This window comes from Daphnia carinata, chromosome 10 (genome assembly GCF_022539665.2).
Source record: "Daphnia carinata strain CSIRO-1 chromosome 10, CSIRO_AGI_Dcar_HiC_V3, whole genome shotgun sequence".
Taxonomy (NCBI): Eukaryota; Metazoa; Arthropoda; class Branchiopoda; order Diplostraca; family Daphniidae; genus Daphnia; species Daphnia carinata.
The window spans coordinates 3,003,694-3,025,638 of NC_081340.1; the positions used below are offsets into that span (position 1 = coordinate 3,003,694).

The window sequence follows — 21,945 nt, forward strand, 5'->3', positions numbered from 1 at the left end:
GGCCGAAGTTTTTTTTTTCTTCACCAATATCTATCTGCGTTATAATAGAATTGCCATATCGCAGGCTACTGCCAGCACAGCATGTACTGTTGAGCGATGGTACCGGATTCTGATTCCAAAGTGTACTGCTGAAAGTATTGTACGTGAACTTTAATGAACTACATTCCGGAATAAATTATGTAAGGAATGTACTAGGCCCCGAAATTTGTTAATAGAACCTTTGGTGATTCAAAATTAGGTGCATGAAAGTCTAAAAATGTATCGTTGATTTGAATAGTTTTTAACAGTTGTCAGCCTTCCGGAGGAATACTAGTTTCAGTAAGTTATGCCATTGGCTACACGACGAAAAAAGCCTTTTTTTTTCATTGGTTGAAAGATCATTGGAGAAAGACTGAAGTCTAGTATCTTGTTTTTGGTGCTTTAATTGAGGCGTAAGTTTTTTTAATCAGGTTTTTGAATTAAACTGGTACGTGTTGTTGCGGCTTTATCTTTGTTTAATTCTGGGGGAAAAGAGATATTGGAAGTCTGGGTATCAAGTCTAAACATTTTTGTTTCTCGTTTTTTTTTTGAGACTTCTGTGGCGCACGTTACATATAGCGGGCCACGATTCAAATATGCAAATGCAGAAGCGCAACATTACTAATCTCCCTAGTTTCATGTCGAGAAGCACCGCCCACAGCGATAAGAAATTCCAAGATATGATTAATCGAAAATAATGGGAGTTAGCTCCTCCCATAGTAGACCAACCACTTTCCCCGATTGAACTTTCTGTCTACAGCTAAAACCAAATTTATCTTCATCTAAGCCCGCTGGGTTGGTGTCAAAAATCTTACAGAAATTACTTTAGGCCTTAAATAATAATAAGAATAGCCTGCATTAGGACGAACATGAGCAGGATCGATTTCAACTCGTAGTATTCATTAAAAAAATTGTAATCTATAGAAATGCACTATCTGTTTATTACCACACTAGCTACGCCTCAGCGGGATCTAATCTTAACATGAAATAAACGAAAACGATTTTGTATTTTGAAGCAAAAAAGAATTTTTATTTAATGCAGATCTAGAATTGTGATAGATTTCTGAGTTACAAAACCCTTGATGCCTTCTTTATCAAAATAATCAAGTAAACAACAATGAGCTGAATTTTTTCTAACGGCAAATCACTGTCAGGTTTATAAAAAAACAAATCTGACATTAGTCTATTACACAAGCAGCCATCACAGTTAATTATTCAATAACTATAATTTTTAAGAATTCAACTACCAACACATATAATGGATCACGAATTGAAAACGGATGGGCAACGTAGATCCATTGGCGTATTGGCAATAAAATTGCTGCTCGCTAGTTTGCACGCTAAACATTTCACACCGATGCGACTGTCAATCCATATGCTACAATCGATCGATCGAAATCGTTGGTCAGGTAATGTTGCATACATGTTCTCCGAATGTCCGAGTTCTTGAACGTTCTTCATATGCAAATCAGTAACTCTGTTTGACAAAAATTCGATTCCATCACAGACCGTATGTCCGCCGTTCAGAGCATCTAGAATCGAAGCGGCTTCAGAATAATTAAAACTATAGCTGGCCTCCTTAAATATTAGAGATCCTTTTTGGACACACTGTCCAAGCACTTCGAGGTAATATTGAAGACTAGAATCAACAACGAGCCGTGACAAGTGAGTCGGATAGCCGTGATTTGGAACTCGATAAAATGCGACAGACTGACGAATTTCTACCCATTCGCTGCCACATTCGTCTTTCATCGAAACAGTAAGCAAGCCCTTGGCCCGGGCAAGATTCTGTAGTTCAGCTGAGTAGACTAAATACAGTGAAATGAAAATTTTTTGAAAATGAGAAAAACCAAAAGCACTTTCAAGTTGAATACCTTTTAATGGAGATATTGGATCAAGTCTCGGTAGCCGTCTTTCTTCTACCATGCCGAAAGCTTGATTGGCTTCAACAATTCTACTATGTCCTACGTCTCGGGGAGATGGTGCTCTTTCGGTATGTTCTCTGTGAAGAAGGCGGCGTTTTCGACTAGTGGTCGAAGAAATTAAATTGTTTTGTTAAGTCTTACGGTTGTGATAAATAGGTGATGAAAAGCCCTTACTGATTTATGGTGGTTGTTGAAGGGACCTTTGGCTTGCTAGTTGAAATATGGGGAGACTCCTCAGAATTTCTTAACGAACTATCTTCATCCTGCCATACGAGAAACCGGTGTAAGCATTTGTTAGTTTGTGCTTGAGCACTTGAAACTAAAAATCTAACCATGACTAAATTTTGTGGCCGATTTGAACATTCTAAAGGCTCGTCTAGAAATTTGTCTCTAGGTGGACAATTGCTAAGTTGTTCTTCATCTTCAGATGCAGGTTCTAATTTTATGCGTCTCATCGTCGGTATATCTGCTTGGTTCTCTTCTAATAACGGGTCCTTTTCGGTCAAATTTTCAGACGGCAACTGCGGAGATCTTTTAAGAACTTCGTCACATCCAACTTGTACGAATTCTGCATCAAGCTGACACTTTGAAGTGCTGGCTTGTGGGTCAGCATCTTCCTCGTTGCTTTCTGGCTGGAGGACGGCTGCCAGTTTCCGCTTCCGTGGATGCGGGGAGCACTAAACAAAACAATTCGTACAAGTTTATATAGATTTTATTTTCCTTTGTTGCCTTCTGCTTAAAGGTTTAACAGTCACAATGTACCCCAATTTCCTCGTGCACGTACAGACTACCAGAATTTCCTTAAAAGAACGCCTTTTACAGCCCACCCGTGGAATTACTGAGAGAAATTTTTCTCAAAAATTTTCGATTCGTTAGAAATCGAGTCATTGGAGAAGCATACAAATTCTGGATAAGTCAAAAGCGTACGTAACCTAGGCTACTAAATACATTTGCATATTGCACGCTGACTGATAGAAAATAGGCTACTTTATATAGATCAACTGATTATGAGGTCACATGGAAAAGTCAAATAAGATAAACTTTTTACTTCAGTTTGTGGAAAAAGCGGACATTAAACTCTAATGTAGGTGTTAGGCAAAGCTACGCATTCAACAACTAAATGATTTGCAGGAGTGAAAAAAAATGCGGAAAAAAGTAGTTTTAGTTACACTGATGATATTGTAGAATCTTCTAAAATTAGCTAACCATCCGTTGCTAGCTGCAAAATTGATAATTCCTAAATGTGCTGCGTAGTGTCTGGCTTGTTTTTGCAGCATGGGGCCTGTAATCCGGAGACCATTTGCTGCCTGCTGTTGGTACCTATGACCGTCGGAAGTTGGAGAATTGAGATCGTATAGATGTATGTTTTCAAACAAAACATGTGTGAGTATTACTGTGGTATAATAATAAACGTTTTTATGACTTTAAGTAAACAGCTGTGTACAACAAGATTCGAGAATCCGCTAAACCTATTTAGCAAGCATATGTACGTCACGTGATTCGAGAAATTACGTTCAGAAGATAATAAAGACAGAAAGAATTTGCTATTTCTCAAACTAGCTAAATTGAAAATCAAGATGGCTGGATAAATAATTTTTAAGGTTCACTTTACAATGCAAATGTTAACGAAATATTGACTTTATCAGTTTAGCTAAGCCAGCTTTCCAAAATGTTTATGTTTTTGCTAAAATATTAGGTGTAAAAAATAGTAAAAGGCAATTAATGAAATTTAAATAAAAAATTAAAACGGGTACCACTCGTGAACAGAGCGGTTAATCTGTTCATTACGTGTGTGTCGGAAACGTTTCCGAGCCCCAATGGAAGGATTAATACGGCCCATCACCTCCCACTCACGAATGTACCTATCCTTTTGAGTCAGCGTGTTGAGTATCTGCGTTTTCCCACAGCCAAATTGAGCAGCCAACTAAAATCAAGTCGACATTCTATTTTAGTTGCTTTGACGGTTACAAATTTATCAACAGGTTATCCCGTGAAAAAGAAGGATGAGGATGAAAATAAAAACCTGTCGCATGGATTTGCCCATCTGTCGCGCTTCGATTACTTTGATCCGTTCAGAGAGAGACAATCCGAGACGGGTTTTCGGTGCCGTCGGTGGAAGTGGCTGAGACTGCTGCTCCGGATCGGCCATCACGTACCACACCAAGTATTTATCACACCAAAACTCATGTGCTCTGGTCTCACGATTCACAGACACTATGAGCACGTTCTGCTGTTGTGTCCGGGCTACAAGAGAGTGGAGGGAAGCAAATGACTTGCAAAAGAGGTCCGAGTTAGAGCAGCCAGGAAAGACGGGGAGGAGGAGGAGGAGGAGGAGGAGCGGCAAGAGGGTTGAAAGAGTATATTAGCCTCAGGCTTGTTGGCTGAAGAAGAAGACGATGTGGCGCATATCTTGCAGTCCGTCCTACCTCAAGACTCAAGGTCTTTGAACTGAAATTCGAGTCCCCCCCCCCCCCTCCCCCCTCCTTTTTGGAAGTCGTCCGGAGCCGATGACGTTTCCAAGGTTTTTCAGTTTACACTAAACCATGTCCACATTAGAGGCTTTTTTTTTGTCTCTCTCGCAAACCCGAAAGTTGGTACACTGTTGGTAGCAGTCTAACAATATATGAGGTTGCCAAATCTCATTTAGATACGGAGACGAAAGCTTTAGGCAAAATTGACTTTATTTTGTTTTTCGCGGCTCCGTCTGCCGAGAGTAGAAAACGATTGGTCTGCAAGAAGACTGGTTGCGTCGCTGGATAAAAACTTCATATATGGAACAGCTGGTTAGAAATGCGGTCCGACGGTGTGTTCCAGACTTGCAGTTGCTATCCGAATCGTTTTTATACACGTTCCTCTTCTCTTTCTAGTTCTTTGTATCCGCGTTTGGCTTTCACGGCGCCGGTCGTTTGATGCGAATGTATGAAAGGAAAAAAAAGAACACCCTTTTTTTTAAATTTTAAATGCGGAGTCGAGGAGTACACCGAAACCTTGATATTATAAGACTACTCAGGTGGAAAACGAAAAATTTTAATTAAATAAATAAAACAACGTAGGATTCTGTCAAAATTGTTAAGCACACCAAAGAAGAAAAAAGGGAAAAAAAGCCTCCGAGCGAACACTTTTGGTATTGGGTAGTGATTTTTGTTTTCGCGTCCTTTTGTTACAAGTTTAGACCCTTGCAGCGTTAGTCGTCCAGACAAGGATTACAGATAACATTCTCGATGGTGTAATTCTGAACTAAAAGAAGGGACGGGAGAGAGAGAAGAAAGAATGGAAATGAAAGAGAGAGAGAGAGAAAGAGAGAGAAGGAGAGAGCGTGCATAGCCGCCTTGAGGGTAGCAACGGTCCGCAGCGTTATGTTGTGAGCGTTACATCACTGGTTGGTTCTGCTCCAACCAAAGAATAGTGAGCTCCATTGCGTCATGGCATATTCGGATCTATCCCTCTCTGTAACTCGTGACTGCCTTGTAGTTAGTACAATCTCCTGGCTATAATCGCTATACTTTTTACGTGAAAATCAAGTCGTTTGACTTCTTCGTTATAACATATTCTTATTTGGTCATGTTATTGCGAACATAAAGTCTGCGCACAGACACCATTCCGAAGAATGGCGTTTGCTAATGTTTGATAAAAAGTTTTTTTTTTCTTTTTCCAAAGCAGATGTCAGATTTGTCTAGGGTTATCTAAAAAAAAATTAATGAACTTTGTGTTGATTGACAACCAAAACGGGAAAAGAAAACAGTTTGCCTACTTCGTAAAATACAATTAAACTATAGACAACAGACGAGAAACAGACTATTTAAATGTTTTTAAAATATGTCTTTAAAGTAATTGCCCTTTCGATAGTTTTGGTGTCATAGAGTCCACACTTGACGACCCAAAAATACCACGGTATTGTAAAATGAGGATCTTTTTTCCCCTTTATATTGCGACTAAGGCCTACCGAGAAGACAATGTCTTGAAGCAGGTAGAGAGCTCGTAAATTTTTCAGCTAAAAGAAACCAGACCTTAAACAGAATGATGATAGCCTCTGGCCATAATATCTGAATGTAACTGACTTTGACCATGCTTTCTGTTTTTGGGCTAGCAACAAAATACTCTTGTTTGGACCTCTAGAACAGTTTTCAAAGTTTTGCTATTTTCTTTTTATCTATTTCGGTTTATTTAATTGAACTACACTTACCGTGGATGATGTTAATTTTTGGATCTTTAAACTGCTTTTTAAATTGTATGGTACAAAATGTTACTGCTCACTTGCCGACAATTACGTAAACAGTCGTTGTTTGCCTAAGTTGATTAGGCTTAGAGAGGGAGAAGTCACTTTTTCTGTCCCGCTTTACAATTTCGTAATCGGGTCAAGTGGGTCAAGCACAATTACGAGGAGTTGAAAGGTATTACGTTATACTAAAAGAAATGGTGAACTCCTAGATTAGGACAACACACTATGGCTGAAGACATTTTTCCCGATATGGAAACTGAAAGACATTCGGTATCCCTCTTTGCTGACGGGGCTAGTGTGCTACGTGTATGCCACCAACTCGCCAGTGGTATGCCGACAGACGGTTACATATTCCGATATACCTTTCGCGCCAGCGTCACACTTTTATTCTGTTTACTTTCAATTATTCGTTCTCTTGTATTGCATTCGTACGTTCGTATCTCCTGTATAATATTTGTGTTCAGATGTTGATTGGTATCTCCAAACCTTCTGTTCAAATCGTGGTTCCAACAGACAACAGATGGCGATAGGCTCTGGTTCATTTTCGCTGTATCGCGCTAGCGCTGTAGACTTGGTATGTTTAAAGAAGGATACACTAAATAAAAAAAAATTGCAATTTTCCGGAATCAACATTCAGTTTTGAGTATTTCCTGTGATATTCAACCAATTTCCATAATTGTCAGTTTTTGCAGAAAATTTTTTAAGCCCGACTATATAAGCCCGACTTTTCTTATTTTTTCATTTTTGACGTTTAATAAAAAAACTATAGGGTCAATTGCAAAATAAACTTGATTTCCGTGATAAGCATTCAATTCTGAATGGAAATCATGTATTTTAAGCTAAATTTGAAATTTGACCAAAACTGAGAAAGTGAGAAGGCTATAGCCTTCCCACTTTTGCCAAAATCGGCCAAAAACGACATTTCTTGGAATTCAATGAAACTTACACAGTATATTGAAAATTGAACGCTGATTTCGATTCAGCTATTGGTTTTCTCTTTAAATGAATCGTTTGAAAAATACACCGATTAGTTGGGCTGCATCGCGCTAAGCGCTCCAAAACAGTTGAATGGTGTGTTAATTTGAATAAATCAAAAACTATGTGACCTAGATTAAAATACAGTTTATTTTCTTCATCCTTAATTAATTTAGAACCTAACTCATCCATAATTTGCCATAGTTACATTAATTTAAAGAAGTTAATTGAAATCAAACGAGCTTTTCTTTAAAGCCAATTTATTTTAAGTTGTATGACTCAAAAACTATGTAACCTATATTAAAATTAAGGTTATTATCTTGATCCTTGTTTAATGTATAACCTATTTCATCCATAATTTTCCATAGTTAAGTTAATTTAATGAAGATAATTGAAATTAAACGAGCTTGTCTTTAAAGCCAATCTATTTTAAGTTAAATAACTCAAAAACTATGTGACCTAGAGTAAAATTAAGGTTACTATCATGATCCTCGTTTAATTTCGAACCTAAGTCATGCATAATTTGCCATAGTTAAGTTAATTAAAGGGAGATAATTGAAATGAAACATGCTTTTTTTTAAAGCTAATTGATTTTAAGTTGAATAACTCAAAAACTATGTATCTTAGATTAAAATTAAGGGTATTGTCTTGATCCTCCTTTAATTTCGAACCTAATTCATGCATAATTTGCCGTAGTTAAGTTAATTTAAAGACGATAATTGAAATCAAACGAGCTTTTCTTTAAAGCCAATCTATTTTAAGTTAAATAACTCAAAATCCATGTGACCTAGATTAAAATTAAGGTTACTACCTTGATCCTGGTTTAATTTAGAACTTAATTCATGCATAATTTACCATAGTTAAGTTAATTTAAAGAAGATAATTGAAATCAAACGAGCTTTTCATTAAACCCAATCTATTTTAAGTTGAATAACTTAAACTATGTAATCTAGGTTAAAATTAAGGTTATTGTCTTGGTCCTCGCTTAATTTTGAACCTAATTCAAGCATATTTTGCCATAGTTAAGTTAATTTAAGGGAGATAATTGAAATGAAACATGCTTTTCTTTAAAGCTAATTGATTTTAAGTTGAATAACTCTAAAACTATGTAACTTAGATTAAAATTAAGGGTATAAGTGTATAAGTTAAATAACTCAAAAACTATGTGACCTAGTTTAAAATTAAGGTTATTATCTTGATCCTCGTTTAATTTTGAACCTAATTCATGCATAATTTGCCATAGTTCAGTTAATTTAAGGAAGATAATTGAAATGAAACCTGCTTTTTTTTAAAGCTAATTGATTTTAAGTTGAATAACTCAAAAACTAGGTAACTTAGATTAAAATTAAGGTTATTGCCTTGATCCTCGTTTAATTTTGAATCATACTCATGCATAATTTGCCATAGTTAAGTTCATTTAAAGGAAATAATTGAAATGAAACATGCTTTTCTTTAAAGCTAATTGATTTTAAGTTGAATAACTCAAAAACTATGTATCTCAGATTAAAATTAAGGTTTTTACCTTGATCCTCGTTTAATTTCGAACCTAATTCATGCATAATTTGCCGTAGTTAAGTTAATTAAAAGAAAATAATTGAAATCAAACGAGGTTTTCTTTAAACCCAATCTATTTTAAGTTGAATAACTCAAAAACTATGTGACCTAGATTAAAATTAAGGGTATTATCTTGATCCTTGTTTAATTTCGAACCTAACTCATGCATAATTTGCCATAGTTAAGTTAATTTAAGGAAGATAATTGAAATGAAACCTGCTTTTTTTAAAGCTAATTGATTTTAAGTTGAATAACTAAAAAAATATGTATCTTAGATTGAAATTAAGGGTATTACCTTGATCCTCGTTTAATTTCGAACCTAATTCATGCATAATTTGCCGTAGTTAAGTTAATTTAAAGAAAATAATTGAAATCAAACGAGGTTTTCTTTAAACCCAATCTATTTTAAGTTGAATAACTTAAAAACTATGTAACCTAAATTAATATTAAGGGTATTACCTTGATCCTCGTTTAATTTAGAACCTAACTAATGCATAATTTACCATAGTTAAGTTAATATAAGGAAGATAATTGAAATCAAACGAGTTTTTCTTTAAAGCCAATCTATTTTAAGTTAAATAACTCAAAAACTATGTGACCTAGTTTAAAATTAAGGTTATTATCTTGATCCTCGTTTAATTTTGAACCTAATTCATGCATAATTTGCCATAGTTCAGTTAATTTAAGGAAGATAATTGAAATGAAACCTGCTTTTTTTTAAAGCTAATTGATTTTAAGTTGAATAACTCAAAAACTATGTATCTTAGATTAAAATTAAGGGTACTATCTTGATCCTCGTTTAATTTCGAACCTAACTCATGCATAATTTACCATAGTTAAGGTAATTCAAAGAAGATAATTGAAATCAAACGAGCTTTTCTTTAAAGCCAATCTATTTTAAGTTAAATAACTCAAAAACTATGTGACCTAGATTAAAATTAAGGGTATTATCTTGATCCTCGTTTAATTTCGAACCTAACTCATGCATAATTTGCCATAGTTAAGTTAATTTAAGGAAGATAATTGAAATGAAATCTGCTTTTTTTAAAGCTAATTGATTTTAAGTTGAATAACTAAAAAAATATGTATCTTAGATTAAAATTAAGGGTATTATCTTGATCCTCGTTTAATTTTGAACCTAATTCATGCATAATTTGCCATAGTTAAGTTAATTTAAGGGAGATAATTGAAAGGAAAAATGCTTTTTTTTAAAGCTAATTGATTTTAAGTTGAATAACTCAAAAACTATGTATCTTAGATTAAAATGAAGGGTATTACCTTGATCCTCGTTTTATTTCGAACCTAATTCATGCATAATTTGCCGTAGTTAAATTAATTTAAAGAAGATAATTGAAATCAAACGAGGTTTTCTTTAAACACAATCTATTTTAAGTTGAATAACTTAAAAACTATGTAACCTAAATTAAAATTAAAAGTTTTGTCTTGATCTTCGTTTAATTTTGAACCTAACTGATGCATAATTTACCAAAGTTAAGTTAATTCAAAGAAGATAATTGAAAGCAAACGAGCTTTTCTTTAAAGCCAATCTATTTTAAGTTAAATAACTCAATATCCATGTGACCTAGATTAAAATTAAGGGTATTATCTTGATCCTCGTTTAATTTCGAACTTAATTCATGCATAACTTGTCATAGTTAAGTTAATTTAAGGGAAATAATTGAAATGAAACATGCTTTTTTTTACAGCTAACTGATTTTAAGTTGAATAACTCAAAAACTATGTATCTTAGATTAAAATTAAGGGTATTATCTTGATCCTCGTTTAATTTCGAACTTAATTCATGCATAACTTGTCATAGTTAAGTTAATTTAAGGGAAATAATTGAAATGAAACATGCTTTTTTTAAAGCTAATTGATTTAAAGTTGAATAACTCAAAAACTATGTATTTTATGTTAAAATTTAGGTTATTATATTAATCCTTCTTTAGTTTAGAAGCTAACTCATGCATAATTTTCCATAGTTAAGTTAATTTAAAGAAGATAATTAAAATCAAACAAGCTTTTCTTTAAAGCCAATCTACTTTAATGTGAATAACTCAAAAACTATGTAACCTAGATTAAAATTAAGGTTATTTTCTTTATCCTCGTTGGATTTCCAATCTACTTCGTACCTATTTTGCAATAATTATGTTAATATAAACAAGATAATTGCAATCAGCGCGCTGGCAATCGGAAATTTGTGCTGCATCGCGCAGGCGCTGGAGCGTACTGGCACGCTAGAGCGACCCAGCGCTTCTTGAATATTGGGTGTATCTAAAAAATCGCTCACTCAATGAAAGAAAGAACAATTTACCCGAAATCAGCATTCAATTTTTAGTATATCCTATGATACTCCACCAATTCCGATGAGTGACAGTTATTGCACAAAAATTTTTTAATCCCGACTAAATAAACCCAACTAAATCAGCCCGATTTTTTTTTTCTTTTCGTTGTTGACGTTTAATAAAAAAAACTATAAGGTCAATTGCAAAATAAATTTGATTTCCGTGATAAGCATTCAATTCTGAATGGAAATCATGTATTTTAAGCTAAATTTGAGATTTGACCAAAACTGAGAAAGTGAGAAGGCTATAGCCTTCCCACTTTTGCCAAAATCGGCCAAAAACGACATATCTTGGAATTCAATGAAACTTACACAGTATACTGAAAATTGAACGCTGATTTCGATTCAGCTATTGGTTTTCTCTTTAAATGAATCGTTTGAAAAATACACCGATTAGTTGGGCTGCATTGCGCTAAGCGCTCCAAAACAGTTTAATGGTGTGTTAATTTGAATAAATCAAAAACTATGTAACCTAGATTAAAATACAGTTTATTTTCTTCATCCTTAATTAATTTAGAACCTAACTCATCCATAATTTGCCATAGTAACATTAATTTAAAGAAGATAATTGAAATCAAACGAGCTTTTCTTTAAAGCTAATATATTTTAAGTTGAATGACTCAAAAACTATGTGACCTAGATTAAAGTTAAGGTTACTGTCTTGATCCTCGTTTAATTTCGAACCTAAATCATGCATAATTTGCCATAGTTAAGTTAAATTAAGGGAGATAATTGAAATGAAACATGCTTTCTTTTAAACCTAATTGATTTTAAGTTGAATAACTCAAAAACTATGTATCTTAGATTAAAATTAAGCGTATTTTCTTGATCCTCGTTTAAGTTTGAATCTAATTCATGCATAATTTGTCGTAGTTAAGTTAATTTAAAGAAGATAATTGAAATCAAACGAGGTTTTCTTTAAACACAATCTATTTTAAGTTGAATAACTTAAAAACTATGTAACCTAAATTAAAATTAAGGGTACTTGCTTGATCCTCGTTTAATTTCAAACCTAACTCATGCATAATTTACCATAGTTAAGGTAATTCAAAGAAGATAATTGAAATCAAACGAGCTTTTCTTTAAAGCCAATCTATTTTAAGTTAAATAACTCAAAAACTATGTGACCTAGATTAAAATTAAGGTTACTATCTTGATCCTCGTTTAATTTAGAACCTAACTCATGCATAGTTTACCATAGTTAAGTTAATTTAAAGAAGATAATTGAAATCAAACGAGCTTTTCTTTAAAGCCAATCTATTTTAAGTTAAACAACTCAAAATCCATGTGACCTAGATTAAAATTAAGGGTATTATCTTGATCCTCGTTTAATTTCGAACCTAATTCATGCATAATTTGCCATAGTTAAGTTAATTTAAGGGAGATAATTGAAATTAAACATGCTTTTTTTAAAGCTAATTGATTTAAGGTTGAATAACTCAAAAACTATGTATTTTGTATTAAAATTTAGGTTATTATTTTAATCCTCCTTTAGTTTAGAAGCTAACTCATGCATAATTTTCCATAGTTAAGTTAATTTAAAGAAGATAATTAAAATTAAACAAGCTTTTCTTTAAAGCCAATCTACTTTAATGTGAATAACTCAAAAACTATGTAACCTAGTTAAAATTAAGGTTATTTTCTTTATCCTCGTTGGATTTCCAATCTACTTCGTACCTATTTTGCAATAATTATGTTAATATAAACAAGATAATTGCAATCAGCGCGCTGGCAATCGGGAATTTGTGCTGCATCGCGCAGGCGCTGGAGCGTACTGGCACGCTAGAGCGAACCAGCGCTTCTTAAATATTGGGTGTATCTAAAAAATCGCTCACTCAATGAAAGAAAGAACAATTTACCCGAAATCAGCATTCAATTTTTAGTATATCCTATGATACTCCACCAATTCCGATGAGTGACAGTTATTGCACAAAAATTTTTTAAGCCCGACTAAATAAACCCAACTAAATCAGCCCGATTTTCTTTTCTTTTCGTTGTTGACGTTTAATAAAAAAACTCTAAGGTTAATTGCAAAATAAATTTGATTTCCGTGATAAGCATTCAATTCTGAATGGAAATCATGTATTTTAAGCTAAATTTGAAATTTGACCAAAACTGAGAAAGTGAGAAGGCTATAGCCTTCCCACTTTTGCCAAAATCGGCCAAAAACGACATTTCTTTGAATTCAATGAAACTTACACAGTATACTGAAAATTGAACGCTGATTTCGATTCAGCTATTGATTTTCTCTTAAAACGAATCGTTTAAAAAATACACCGAATATATGTGATGAATCGCGCTAGCGCTCCAAAACATTTTAATGGTATGTTAATTTGAATAACTCAAAAGCTGTGTAACCTAGATTAAAATTAAGGTTGTTGTCTTCATCTTCGTTTAATTTCGAACCTAATTCAAGCATAGTTTGCTATAGTTTAGTTAATTTAACGAAGATAATTGAAATCAAACGCGCTTTTCTTTAAAACCAATCTACTTTAATATGAACAACTCAAAAACTATGTAACCTAGATTAAAATTAAGGCTATTTTCTTTGTCTTCGTGGGATTTGCAATCTAATTTATATATACTTTGCCATAATTAAGTTAATCAATCGCCATTTTTGCCAATTCAAAATCAATCGTAATGGTTATGGATAATTCCAAATCGCTTCTGTCGTACCATTAATAATTTAATTTCTTCAGATAATTGTAACACCATTGCACATAAAGTGTCAGGGAGACAAACTGACATACTTTTTCAGCACCATATTGCATAGACACGTATAATCCAATACCTTTTCGATTAATGAGATTGTTTATCAGCAACGTTTCCGTTTCCATTCCTTATTTTTCGTTCATCACAAGCGGAAATCCTGTTTTTCGTTATCGTTATATTTATGTGATACTGGTGTTTTTCCTAATTCTTAATCCTAAACTGAATAATCACTGTCAATTCATATGTTGTAGGATACGAACGTACAGTTTAGTGAAGTAATGTAAAATTACTATTCAAACATTGGAAAACCAACTTTAGATTTTGTGACATTAGATGATCATTGTGGAAGCTGGAAGTTATTGAGGGTTGGGGTACTCTCGCAATAACTTAAGTCCTTCTTGGTGTTTGATATAAAAGAATGTCAAATATAGCTTCTGATTAGATAAAAAATTAGTTTTTCAGTTTAACAACTTAGAGGTATTACCGTTGGTCTGCTTCTCGCTTTTAACTTGTCTTGTGAACTAGAAATTAATAGTAATAATAATAAAATCCGTCCTTTAACGCTCGCAGTTGCGTAGATTCCTCTAGTATAACACATAACACACAGTTCCTATTATTTTAGTCTGATTTAACAGTCTTTTATTATAAAATATAATTGACTGTACATTCTTGTGCTAACGTATCACACCAATCCAACTGAATTCATCCAATAATGAAAATCTTACTGAGGAAATGAAACTAGGAAGTGGCGTGATCAAGGTGCTGCAAAAAAATGAAAGGTGAAAAGAAATTGGAACAGGAATAGGACACACCAGAGATCTCGAAAATTCGAAAGGAATATACTGAATACTTGCCAAAGAGTGTAATGGATAAGCAAAAGCGATTCAAGAACGAAGAAAAAAAACTGTACAATCGTTGAAGATCCTGGCTAACAATAGAAAATGGGAGATATTTCAGTTACTACTCACCCAACATTGTCTTTTGGCGTTGTAGGACAACTACTTATAGGTTTTGTGAAAACGTGAATGGGTCGCCGAAAGCCTTTAGCAGCATGATGTGGGGTTGCTATTTCTTCGCAAGTAGAGAACCCTACTTGCGAAAGTAGATAATCAGGAAACCGCTCAGGATATAGTTGAATAGCCGCATAGTTTGCAGCAATAGTTTCCTGTGGAATGTAAGCAGATACTTCAGTTTTTAATTTCCCTAGGAAATTTGTATTGCAACTCACCGTTAATTTTTTCTCTTGTTGTAAGATGCCCAACCTTGCGCCTCAAGTACCAATTTTCCTCCTGGTCGTAAATGGGCGAAAATTCTGTGGAAAAAACGTTTCAGTCCAGCATCTTTCCAATTGAGATGTACCCATTTCGTGACGGAAAGACAAAGAATAGCATCATATTCTGGTTGAACCATTTGAAGAAATTCGTCGCTTTCGGGTACGTAATTCCCCTGGACGAAAGAAACGTTGTCGGGAAAGCGGGATGATGCGGCAGATGAACTGGTGCTTGGTATGGATCCGTACATGAGTGGCATGGAAACTGGGAATTGACGTTCATTCGGATGGGAGCCAGAGTAAGTTTTTATATTCTTGCGAGCAATTGCTATCAATTTGGGGTCAATGTCAATTCCAACGATTTGTTTTGGATTGAAATCACGAGCCACGCAAAGTGTCACGTGTCCTGCATTGCATCCAATATCCAAGACGTCTTTGTCTTCGAACCACTCACGCCAGAACGAACGGAGTCGCAGGTCTTCGCAGTTGGGGTTGCGATAACCATAATACCTAATAATTATCAACTCATTTAGCGTAAACGTAAAAATTTCATGTAATTCATTAGCTTACCTATCGTAATTTCCATACTGAAACCGTTTAACCTCTTTTACGTTCTGACTTGAACAAGACTGTTCAGAATTATTATTTAATTGGCTGCTTCCGGCCATTTGACTTTCTCTTGAAGGGCATCGAGAAAACGGGCGCTGACTTTGAGTTTTGGCAGTAGACTCTTTTGAAAGAGATCTTGGAAAAAATCCACATCGCTTTCTAGCTCCAGGTTGTGGAACTACAGGGCTAACTATTTTGTCATCCGGCCGCCTGCAATGCCTGATCGCTTCCGTTTTCAACTTTAAATCTTTGAATTCTCGCGTACTAATAGAGTTTTCTGGTTTTGTTTCGGCTGCAACATGGTTTTCTGCTGCCTGTACGGCAACTGGCTTAACCACAGGAAGATCCAATGTGAGCGTTCTTAACTCAGGTGAATTTCTTCGAGCATCTAGCACTTCACTAGCACTGTTCGTTCTCCTTCGTTTGCGGTTTCGCCCTCGCTTTTTCCTCATCACTGCATTCGGAGAAATCAATGCTCTTTCCGCTAAATCATCATCTGGCATATTCAAATTTAATGGATCCCTTATATTAGATGGAATTAATACTTCAATTTCTTCCTTTCGGTGCTTAGGGGTAGGTAGAGGTGAGGATTCTGGAGTATGTTCATTCAAAGCTCGGTTAATTCTTTCATCTGCTAGACTTCCCAAGTTTAATGGATCTCTGCTGTTGCCTCCAAGCAGAAACTTTGTTGGTCTCACAAACTCATCTTTGCGTCTCCTCTTGAAGTGTTGAGGTTTGCTTTCAAACGAAAGACTTAAACTCCTTTTCCGTTGACTGTTTGACTGTTTAACCATTTTCTTTGGACTCACAAAATGTGGAATAGTGGGCTCTGCAGGTCTGTCAACACCTTCTGTTGGGAAGTGAACTCGCTTCATTTGTCCAATATTAAGAGAAACTACTTGCGTTGACGCCATTGTTTTTCACGTAATATAATCCTGTAATAAAAAGTAAAGTTTGTCACCCTGAAATAATCTTGGTTTGAAACTAGAGCATTACTGGGTAGGTTGAAATTTCTGGATAGTGAAAACCATTCAAATTTAAATAACTTCCATAAATCGAAATATGCGACATCTAGCGGACAAATCGGAAAGCTGACACTGAAAATCGTTTGTATACACAAAGAAAATTAACTAAAACTAGCCATAAAAGCTAAAATTGTACAGAAGGTGGTAAAATGTTACCTCGAATGAATTTTGTCTTACAAATGTGATAATATGGGCTTTAAATATTAGACAAGGTGTGCTAAGACCGACCTTGTCGACGTCCGACCACAATGCGTTGTGATGTCCCTTTCTTCGCGTTGGGGCAAGGATGGGGGAAGGGTAATAAATACTACCCCTCCCCCACGCAACGTTGCACAACTTGCGAAAAGATTCGTTCTTAGGTATGGAACTATGGATTAGGAGACTAGCGTTCATTTCAAACGTGTTGTGCTCAGAAATTTAACACTAAAAGTCATGAAAACTTTTCACATGTAGATTGATTTCACAAGAGGGGAAATGGGATAGAAATGTGGGATGTTCTGGTAAAATGGTAGAAAGAATTTATAGTTCAAACTTTGAAGATACGTGAAAACGTAAATAATTAAGAGTCTGAATTCTTGAAAAAAATGTCGGTGTTAAGTTAACTAGTAATGTATTGGTTCTGCTTCCCTTTTTAGAGCATTAGGAGTCTATTAAGTTAAAGCATGTGTGTGTATTAAATCATTTTAGAAACTGGGTCATCAAATATTGTCCCACATGTAATATAAAAGAAATAAATGTATGAAAAAAGGAAAGCAAATAGGCTAATCAATGTGTGGAATGGTGTGCTTCTGGACCACGGTCCAGTTTTTGAAGATGTAAAATTTTTATATTTATTTATTTTTAATTTTCAGGTAAAAAAAAAAATATACGTATACAACGTTTTGTTACGTTTATGGGCCATCTGGTGTTAACTATTTGTGATTCTTTACATCACCACTAGATGGTGTGGGGCGTCTTCACAAATAGTTTGTAGTTCATGAATTTTGTTGCGACAAATTTGGAAGAATGGTAACATTTTCTCAATGTCTTATAGATGCTATTGGCTTGAATGAAAAATGTCATTCGTTAACTTTTTTTCAGACGAGTGTCTGGATGACAAAATAAGTTCCTATATGCAATCTTATGCGCACTTAACGCACGGAAACTATATTTTCTCATGTGTTATCTCACGAATAGCACCTTCCGCATTATATATAATTTTATCGCATTACTACGATGTGGCACCAGAAAATCAAAAAAATTATATCTGAATAAAAACCGGTAAACGAAAAGCCATAAGCGAACTAACGGGAACTAAACGAAAACATTGTTTCGCGAAAGGATGGCCTTCCAAGGTATTTCTTTTTCACGATCCACGTATTTCGTACCCGTTGTTGTTTTTTTTGTGTAACGCATTGGCTTCCTACTGCAGAAGGAATATGGGGAAGCGTAGACGAAACAAGAATAAATTCAAAATCTCCAGTGCTTCGGAGACGATGGTCAAGTGGTCATCTTGCAACCGTAAAAATCGACCTTAGTGATATGTAACATAGCGGCGCATCGGCAAATCGGTATCGCATTCGTTGCGGCATCACATTACCAGTTTTATCTATTTGCCGTCTCATTTCCCTTTATTTTGCATAATGTCCGTTGCTTTCTTCAGAAGAGTTGACTACCCCGAAATATACAAAATTTAAAATGGTTCCTATAGTTACTCAATACCAACTGTGTGCCATGGGGGAGAAATGTATAGTTTTGTGCGTGTTTATGTTTGCTTAATTGGCATCAGGTTAATCCGTGAGACATTCTTTGTCGTTCAAGCAAAAATATTATGCTCCTAGAGCCCAAGGCAAATTGAATGTTGACAGAAAATTTGGCATTTACAGTTTTGCAACCGTTGAGCGTGTCACCTGAAATGGATGATAAGCAACTCGCTTTTTACAGCAATTTCTAAGACATACACGTTTTATAAATGACAGGACTTGAACGTGTCTGTCCCATGTCGATTCATTGCTTGATTCCCATTTTTTTCCCCAGTAAATTATACAAGTGCTGCGAAGGTCACACATCTAGATTTCAAGCTACTAGTATGGAGCTTGCTGCCACATAGAATAATTGTTACATTTTATCGTTCCTACATGTAAACATAGCTAAATCTACGTGCATCATACAACATATCTGCTCTATTGAAAACTCAAAAATGATTAAATCAAAAACAACTGAATTAGCATTATGAGTTGAAAGCGCAAAAGAAAAACGTTCCGTCAATTGCAAATCGTAGAAGAAACAAGACATCATTTTTTTTTTACAACATCCCTCGCCGTTGCAGCTGGATTTCTTTGGGCGCGGACGAGATTTTTATAAATGCTGTACACAACTCCAAGAGGAAGAAAGAATCTACCGACATGGCTTCTTTATCTCGATAGATCTAAATAGAGAAAGTATTCTGACAGATACAAACGACGTTACTTTGACGATACGCTCAAAACGATACGCATCGAGTTTTTTTCCCTATTTTTCTTTTGGCTATCGAATTTTAAACAGAGTTTCTTGTTTTGTTCTGTTTTTACTTTTATTCCCTTTAATGTCGCCCCGTGTTATAGGTGTTCTCTATAAACTTAAGAGGTTAGAAACTTGTTTCGTATCGTCCCCCCTCTACGGCCTAAGGGAATGGAAGATTTTGACCCATCCAGGCCATCTACCCAATTCAACCTGCAAGCAAGTAAGAGAATTTCTTAACTGAAAAACCTCGTGTCAGATGTCCGTGAGTCAGTTTTCAGTTTCGTTTCGAAATTTCATTCGTACGCCAAAAGCTGCCAAATGTTCTTTTAGCGCGAATGGCAACCGCTTGTCCGCAAACGCCCAACGCAGATTTCGTTGTATGAGTTTGATTTCTTTTATGGAATACGCTCTGATGTAAATATTCTGGAATTCTAAAAAAAAAAAAAAAAAAAAAAAAAAAGAATTACATAGAGGGTAAAAGGATTTCAAAACCTGTTTGGTTAGCTTATAAAAGTTCAGTTTGCATTTCTGTTGTTTGTTACATTCTCTTTCAACGTATCCCCTATTCGGGAATCTACATGAAAATGTTCACTGTACGATGCAAACTACACTGTGCAAGAATATGCAACTATGGGCGATTTCTAGTGACTACTAATTAATTATTGTAAGTCGCCGGAAAGCTCAGTATTAGATGGAATGCTCTTTTTTTTTTTTTATTTCTTTTCTCAAGAGTGCTGCCTCTGCTGGAAACATGACTTGCGGACCGACTGAGACGGAAAGAGTGTGTTTGCCCTTTGCTATTCTGGTTAATAAAACCACTCCCAAAAAACCGGCTTTTCTTACTTGATCCCGCGGTCATTCTCCTCTTCATTGTAGCTAAACTTGCTGGTACCCATCTGCATTAATGGTAATGTTTAAAAATACAATTGATTAAGGCCAGCTGATTGACTTGCAATATTCAAACGATTTTCATTTAAATTTAAAGCAAGTAGGGTTAACGAAAAGATGTCGCCCGTTTAAGGTCATACCAATACGGGCATAAGTTTTGAAGTTTCCCCTGTGCAACGAAGGTCAGTCTTGGGAACAAGTCGTTGCTATCAGTCAACCAGAATGTTCAAGCCAGTCGTTGACTATAGCGCAGACATTCGGGTTTTGTTACATTTCATTTTCTTCAAAAATCATGCAATCATCAAAGAAAGAACTAACGAAACCAACATGTTAGCTTGTATTTGACTTCATCCGGGGATAACATCATGACACGATAGATGTGCATATAAATGTACAGCTTTGATAATTTGTGTGTGTGTGTGTGGTGTAATTATAACACTAGAATTTTGTTACCCTTGCGAGAACGAAAAGAAAGAGAATCTAGTATCACTAACTAGCGGGGCCCCAAAACCTTCTCGGTCCACCCATTAGAAATTGGGGAGGAGATAGTCCGAGAAACGTCAGAGGCGAACAGCCATGACACCCGCACTGGACTTGGCCCGCTTCACAATATACCAGGCTGCGGAGACCGGTTAGTTGGATTCGAACTTTCAATCGGTAAACACCCTCCGGAGAAGCTGCTCGTCAATTTTTTTTTTTTTGAGCGACTTGATTTCGATTCTTGAGGCCATTTTCTACGGTAGCAGAAAAGAAGATGCTGGTATCAAATGGGTAAGATTTATTTTTAAATTTCAATTTGGTGCTCCTTAAAGCTTTCGAGTTTAAAAACTGGAGGTTTTGATATAGCTAATGGATGGTAAAGATTGTTGCATGTAAAGCAACACGTTGGGTTTTTCCTTTAGATTCATCAACGCCGTTCATCGCGCGTTTTTTTTTGTTTTAATTCTATTCTCCGTTTTATTTTTTCTCCTTCCTGTTTTCGAGTGTCAGAAGACGAGGGGGATGTAAAGAAGCGATAGCGCTGGATGCCTAAACATGGCCATCTGACCTTGTCACGTGATTTGAATATTTATTTCGAAAGACGTTGAGAAGCGAGAGGAGGATTAAAACTACTTCCCCTGCAACCGACATCTCTTGTGCGCGAGGGTTCATCAGGTCACCATAGACATTTTTCACTCGTTTTTTCATTCTTTTCTATTCCCGCCCCTCCTTTCCCGTGTTTGTTTGACTTTCATTAATTCACGTCCGAAGTGGTCGTGATTGAAATTCAAGCCACCGGTACGCCAATTTTATTTTTTGATTTGAATTAAGGCTAAAATTTTGGGGTGGACAGTGCGGCGATGACCTGAAGTGATACGGAGGACGAAGTTTGTCGCTGCGCTGCTTTTCGTGGCGCGACACTTCTTTGCGTTTAGATACACAGGCTAGCGGAGAACCGGTATTTCCTGATTCGCCCGATGGTTGACTCTGGCGGTCTGATAATGGAAAGACTTTTCTTTTAAAAAAAAAGGGAAAAAAAAAAAAAGGGAGGGAGAGGCTTTGAACTTGTCTGGTATGGAATGCATTAGGTCGATTCATGCTTCATCACGCCACAACGAGAGTGAGAATATAGTTATCCCTACTAGGGTCTGATTCGGCTTTTTCAAAAACTAGAACCCAAAGGAAATTACCATTGGTAAGAGAGAGACCAAGCTTCAAACGAATCGAAATTCCTGCTGTTGCTATGTAGATTTGGTAGACATATTTAGCGTTAGCCGTGTGCACTTTGTGCAAATCGAACCATCTCGCTGTCAAAATTTTCAACTGCCATTTTTTTTTCCTTGTTCACATCGTCAGTTGCGTGGCCCTCGCCTTTGCTCAGCTTTTATTTTTGACGAAGATTTTTCCCTTAGATAAGTTTCACGAGAGAAACGAAGGCAACCGGA

General features: G+C 35.5%; 3 protein-coding genes across 4 annotated transcripts in view; 1 reads left to right on the forward strand and 2 right to left on the reverse strand.

Annotated features, from left to right (window-relative positions):
- LOC130702829 (proteoglycan 4-like) overlaps positions 1–21,945 on the forward strand; it is a 92,718-nt gene that overhangs the window by 26,146 nt on the left and 44,627 nt on the right. The gene's annotated exons all lie outside the window — the stretch shown is intronic.
- Positions 1,026–4,885, reverse strand: LOC130702961 (uncharacterized). 2 transcript variants are annotated; one of them, XM_057524595.2, is made up of 7 exons: positions 3,967–4,885; positions 3,698–3,867; positions 3,113–3,263; positions 2,276–2,620; positions 2,118–2,206; positions 1,893–2,044; positions 1,026–1,826 (listed from the first exon to the last, which is right to left on the reverse strand). In XM_057524595.2, the coding sequence occupies exons 1-7, from the start codon at positions 4,090–4,092 to the stop codon at positions 1,282–1,284; spliced, it is 1,578 nt and encodes a 525-aa protein (XP_057380578.1). In that variant the 5' UTR covers positions 4,093–4,885; the 3' UTR covers positions 1,026–1,281. The 2 variants fall into 2 exon arrangements, with proteins under 2 accessions (XP_057380578.1, XP_059353160.1); XM_059497177.1 differs by having other exon boundaries at positions 3,698–3,886; positions 3,967–4,880.
- On the reverse strand, positions 14,359–16,923 carry LOC130702770 (7SK snRNA methylphosphate capping enzyme-like). Its single transcript, XM_057524385.2, has 4 exons — positions 16,808–16,923; positions 16,623–16,723; positions 15,588–16,561; positions 14,359–15,527 (listed from the first exon to the last, which is right to left on the reverse strand). The coding sequence occupies exons 3-4, from the start codon at positions 16,538–16,540 to the stop codon at positions 14,978–14,980; spliced, it is 1,503 nt and encodes a 500-aa protein (XP_057380368.1). The 5' UTR covers positions 16,541–16,561; positions 16,623–16,723; positions 16,808–16,923; the 3' UTR covers positions 14,359–14,977.

What these genes read in the sequence shown, in the direction of transcription:
- LOC130702770 (XM_057524385.2), bottom strand. Translation starts at nt 16,540, where the DNA reads ATGGCGTCAACGCAAGTAGTTTCTCTTAATATTGGACAAATGAAGCGA. An exon ending in CAGTATGGAAATTACGATAG is followed by an intron (nt 15,528 to 15,587) that starts GTAAGCTAATGA and finishes GATAATTATTAG; the next exon opens with GTATTATGGTTATCGCAACC.
- LOC130702961 (XM_057524595.2), bottom strand. Translation starts at nt 4,092, where the DNA reads ATGGCCGATCCGGAGCAGCAGTCTCAGCCACTTCCACCGACGGCACCG. An exon ending in AACCGCTCTGTTCACGAGTG is followed by an intron (nt 3,264 to 3,697) that starts GTACCCGTTTTA and finishes CGACGGTCATAG; the next exon opens with GTACCAACAGCAGGCAGCAA. An exon ending in TCCAATATCTCCATTAAAAG is followed by an intron (nt 1,827 to 1,892) that starts GTATTCAACTTG and finishes CACTGTATTTAG; the next exon opens with TCTACTCAGCTGAACTACAG.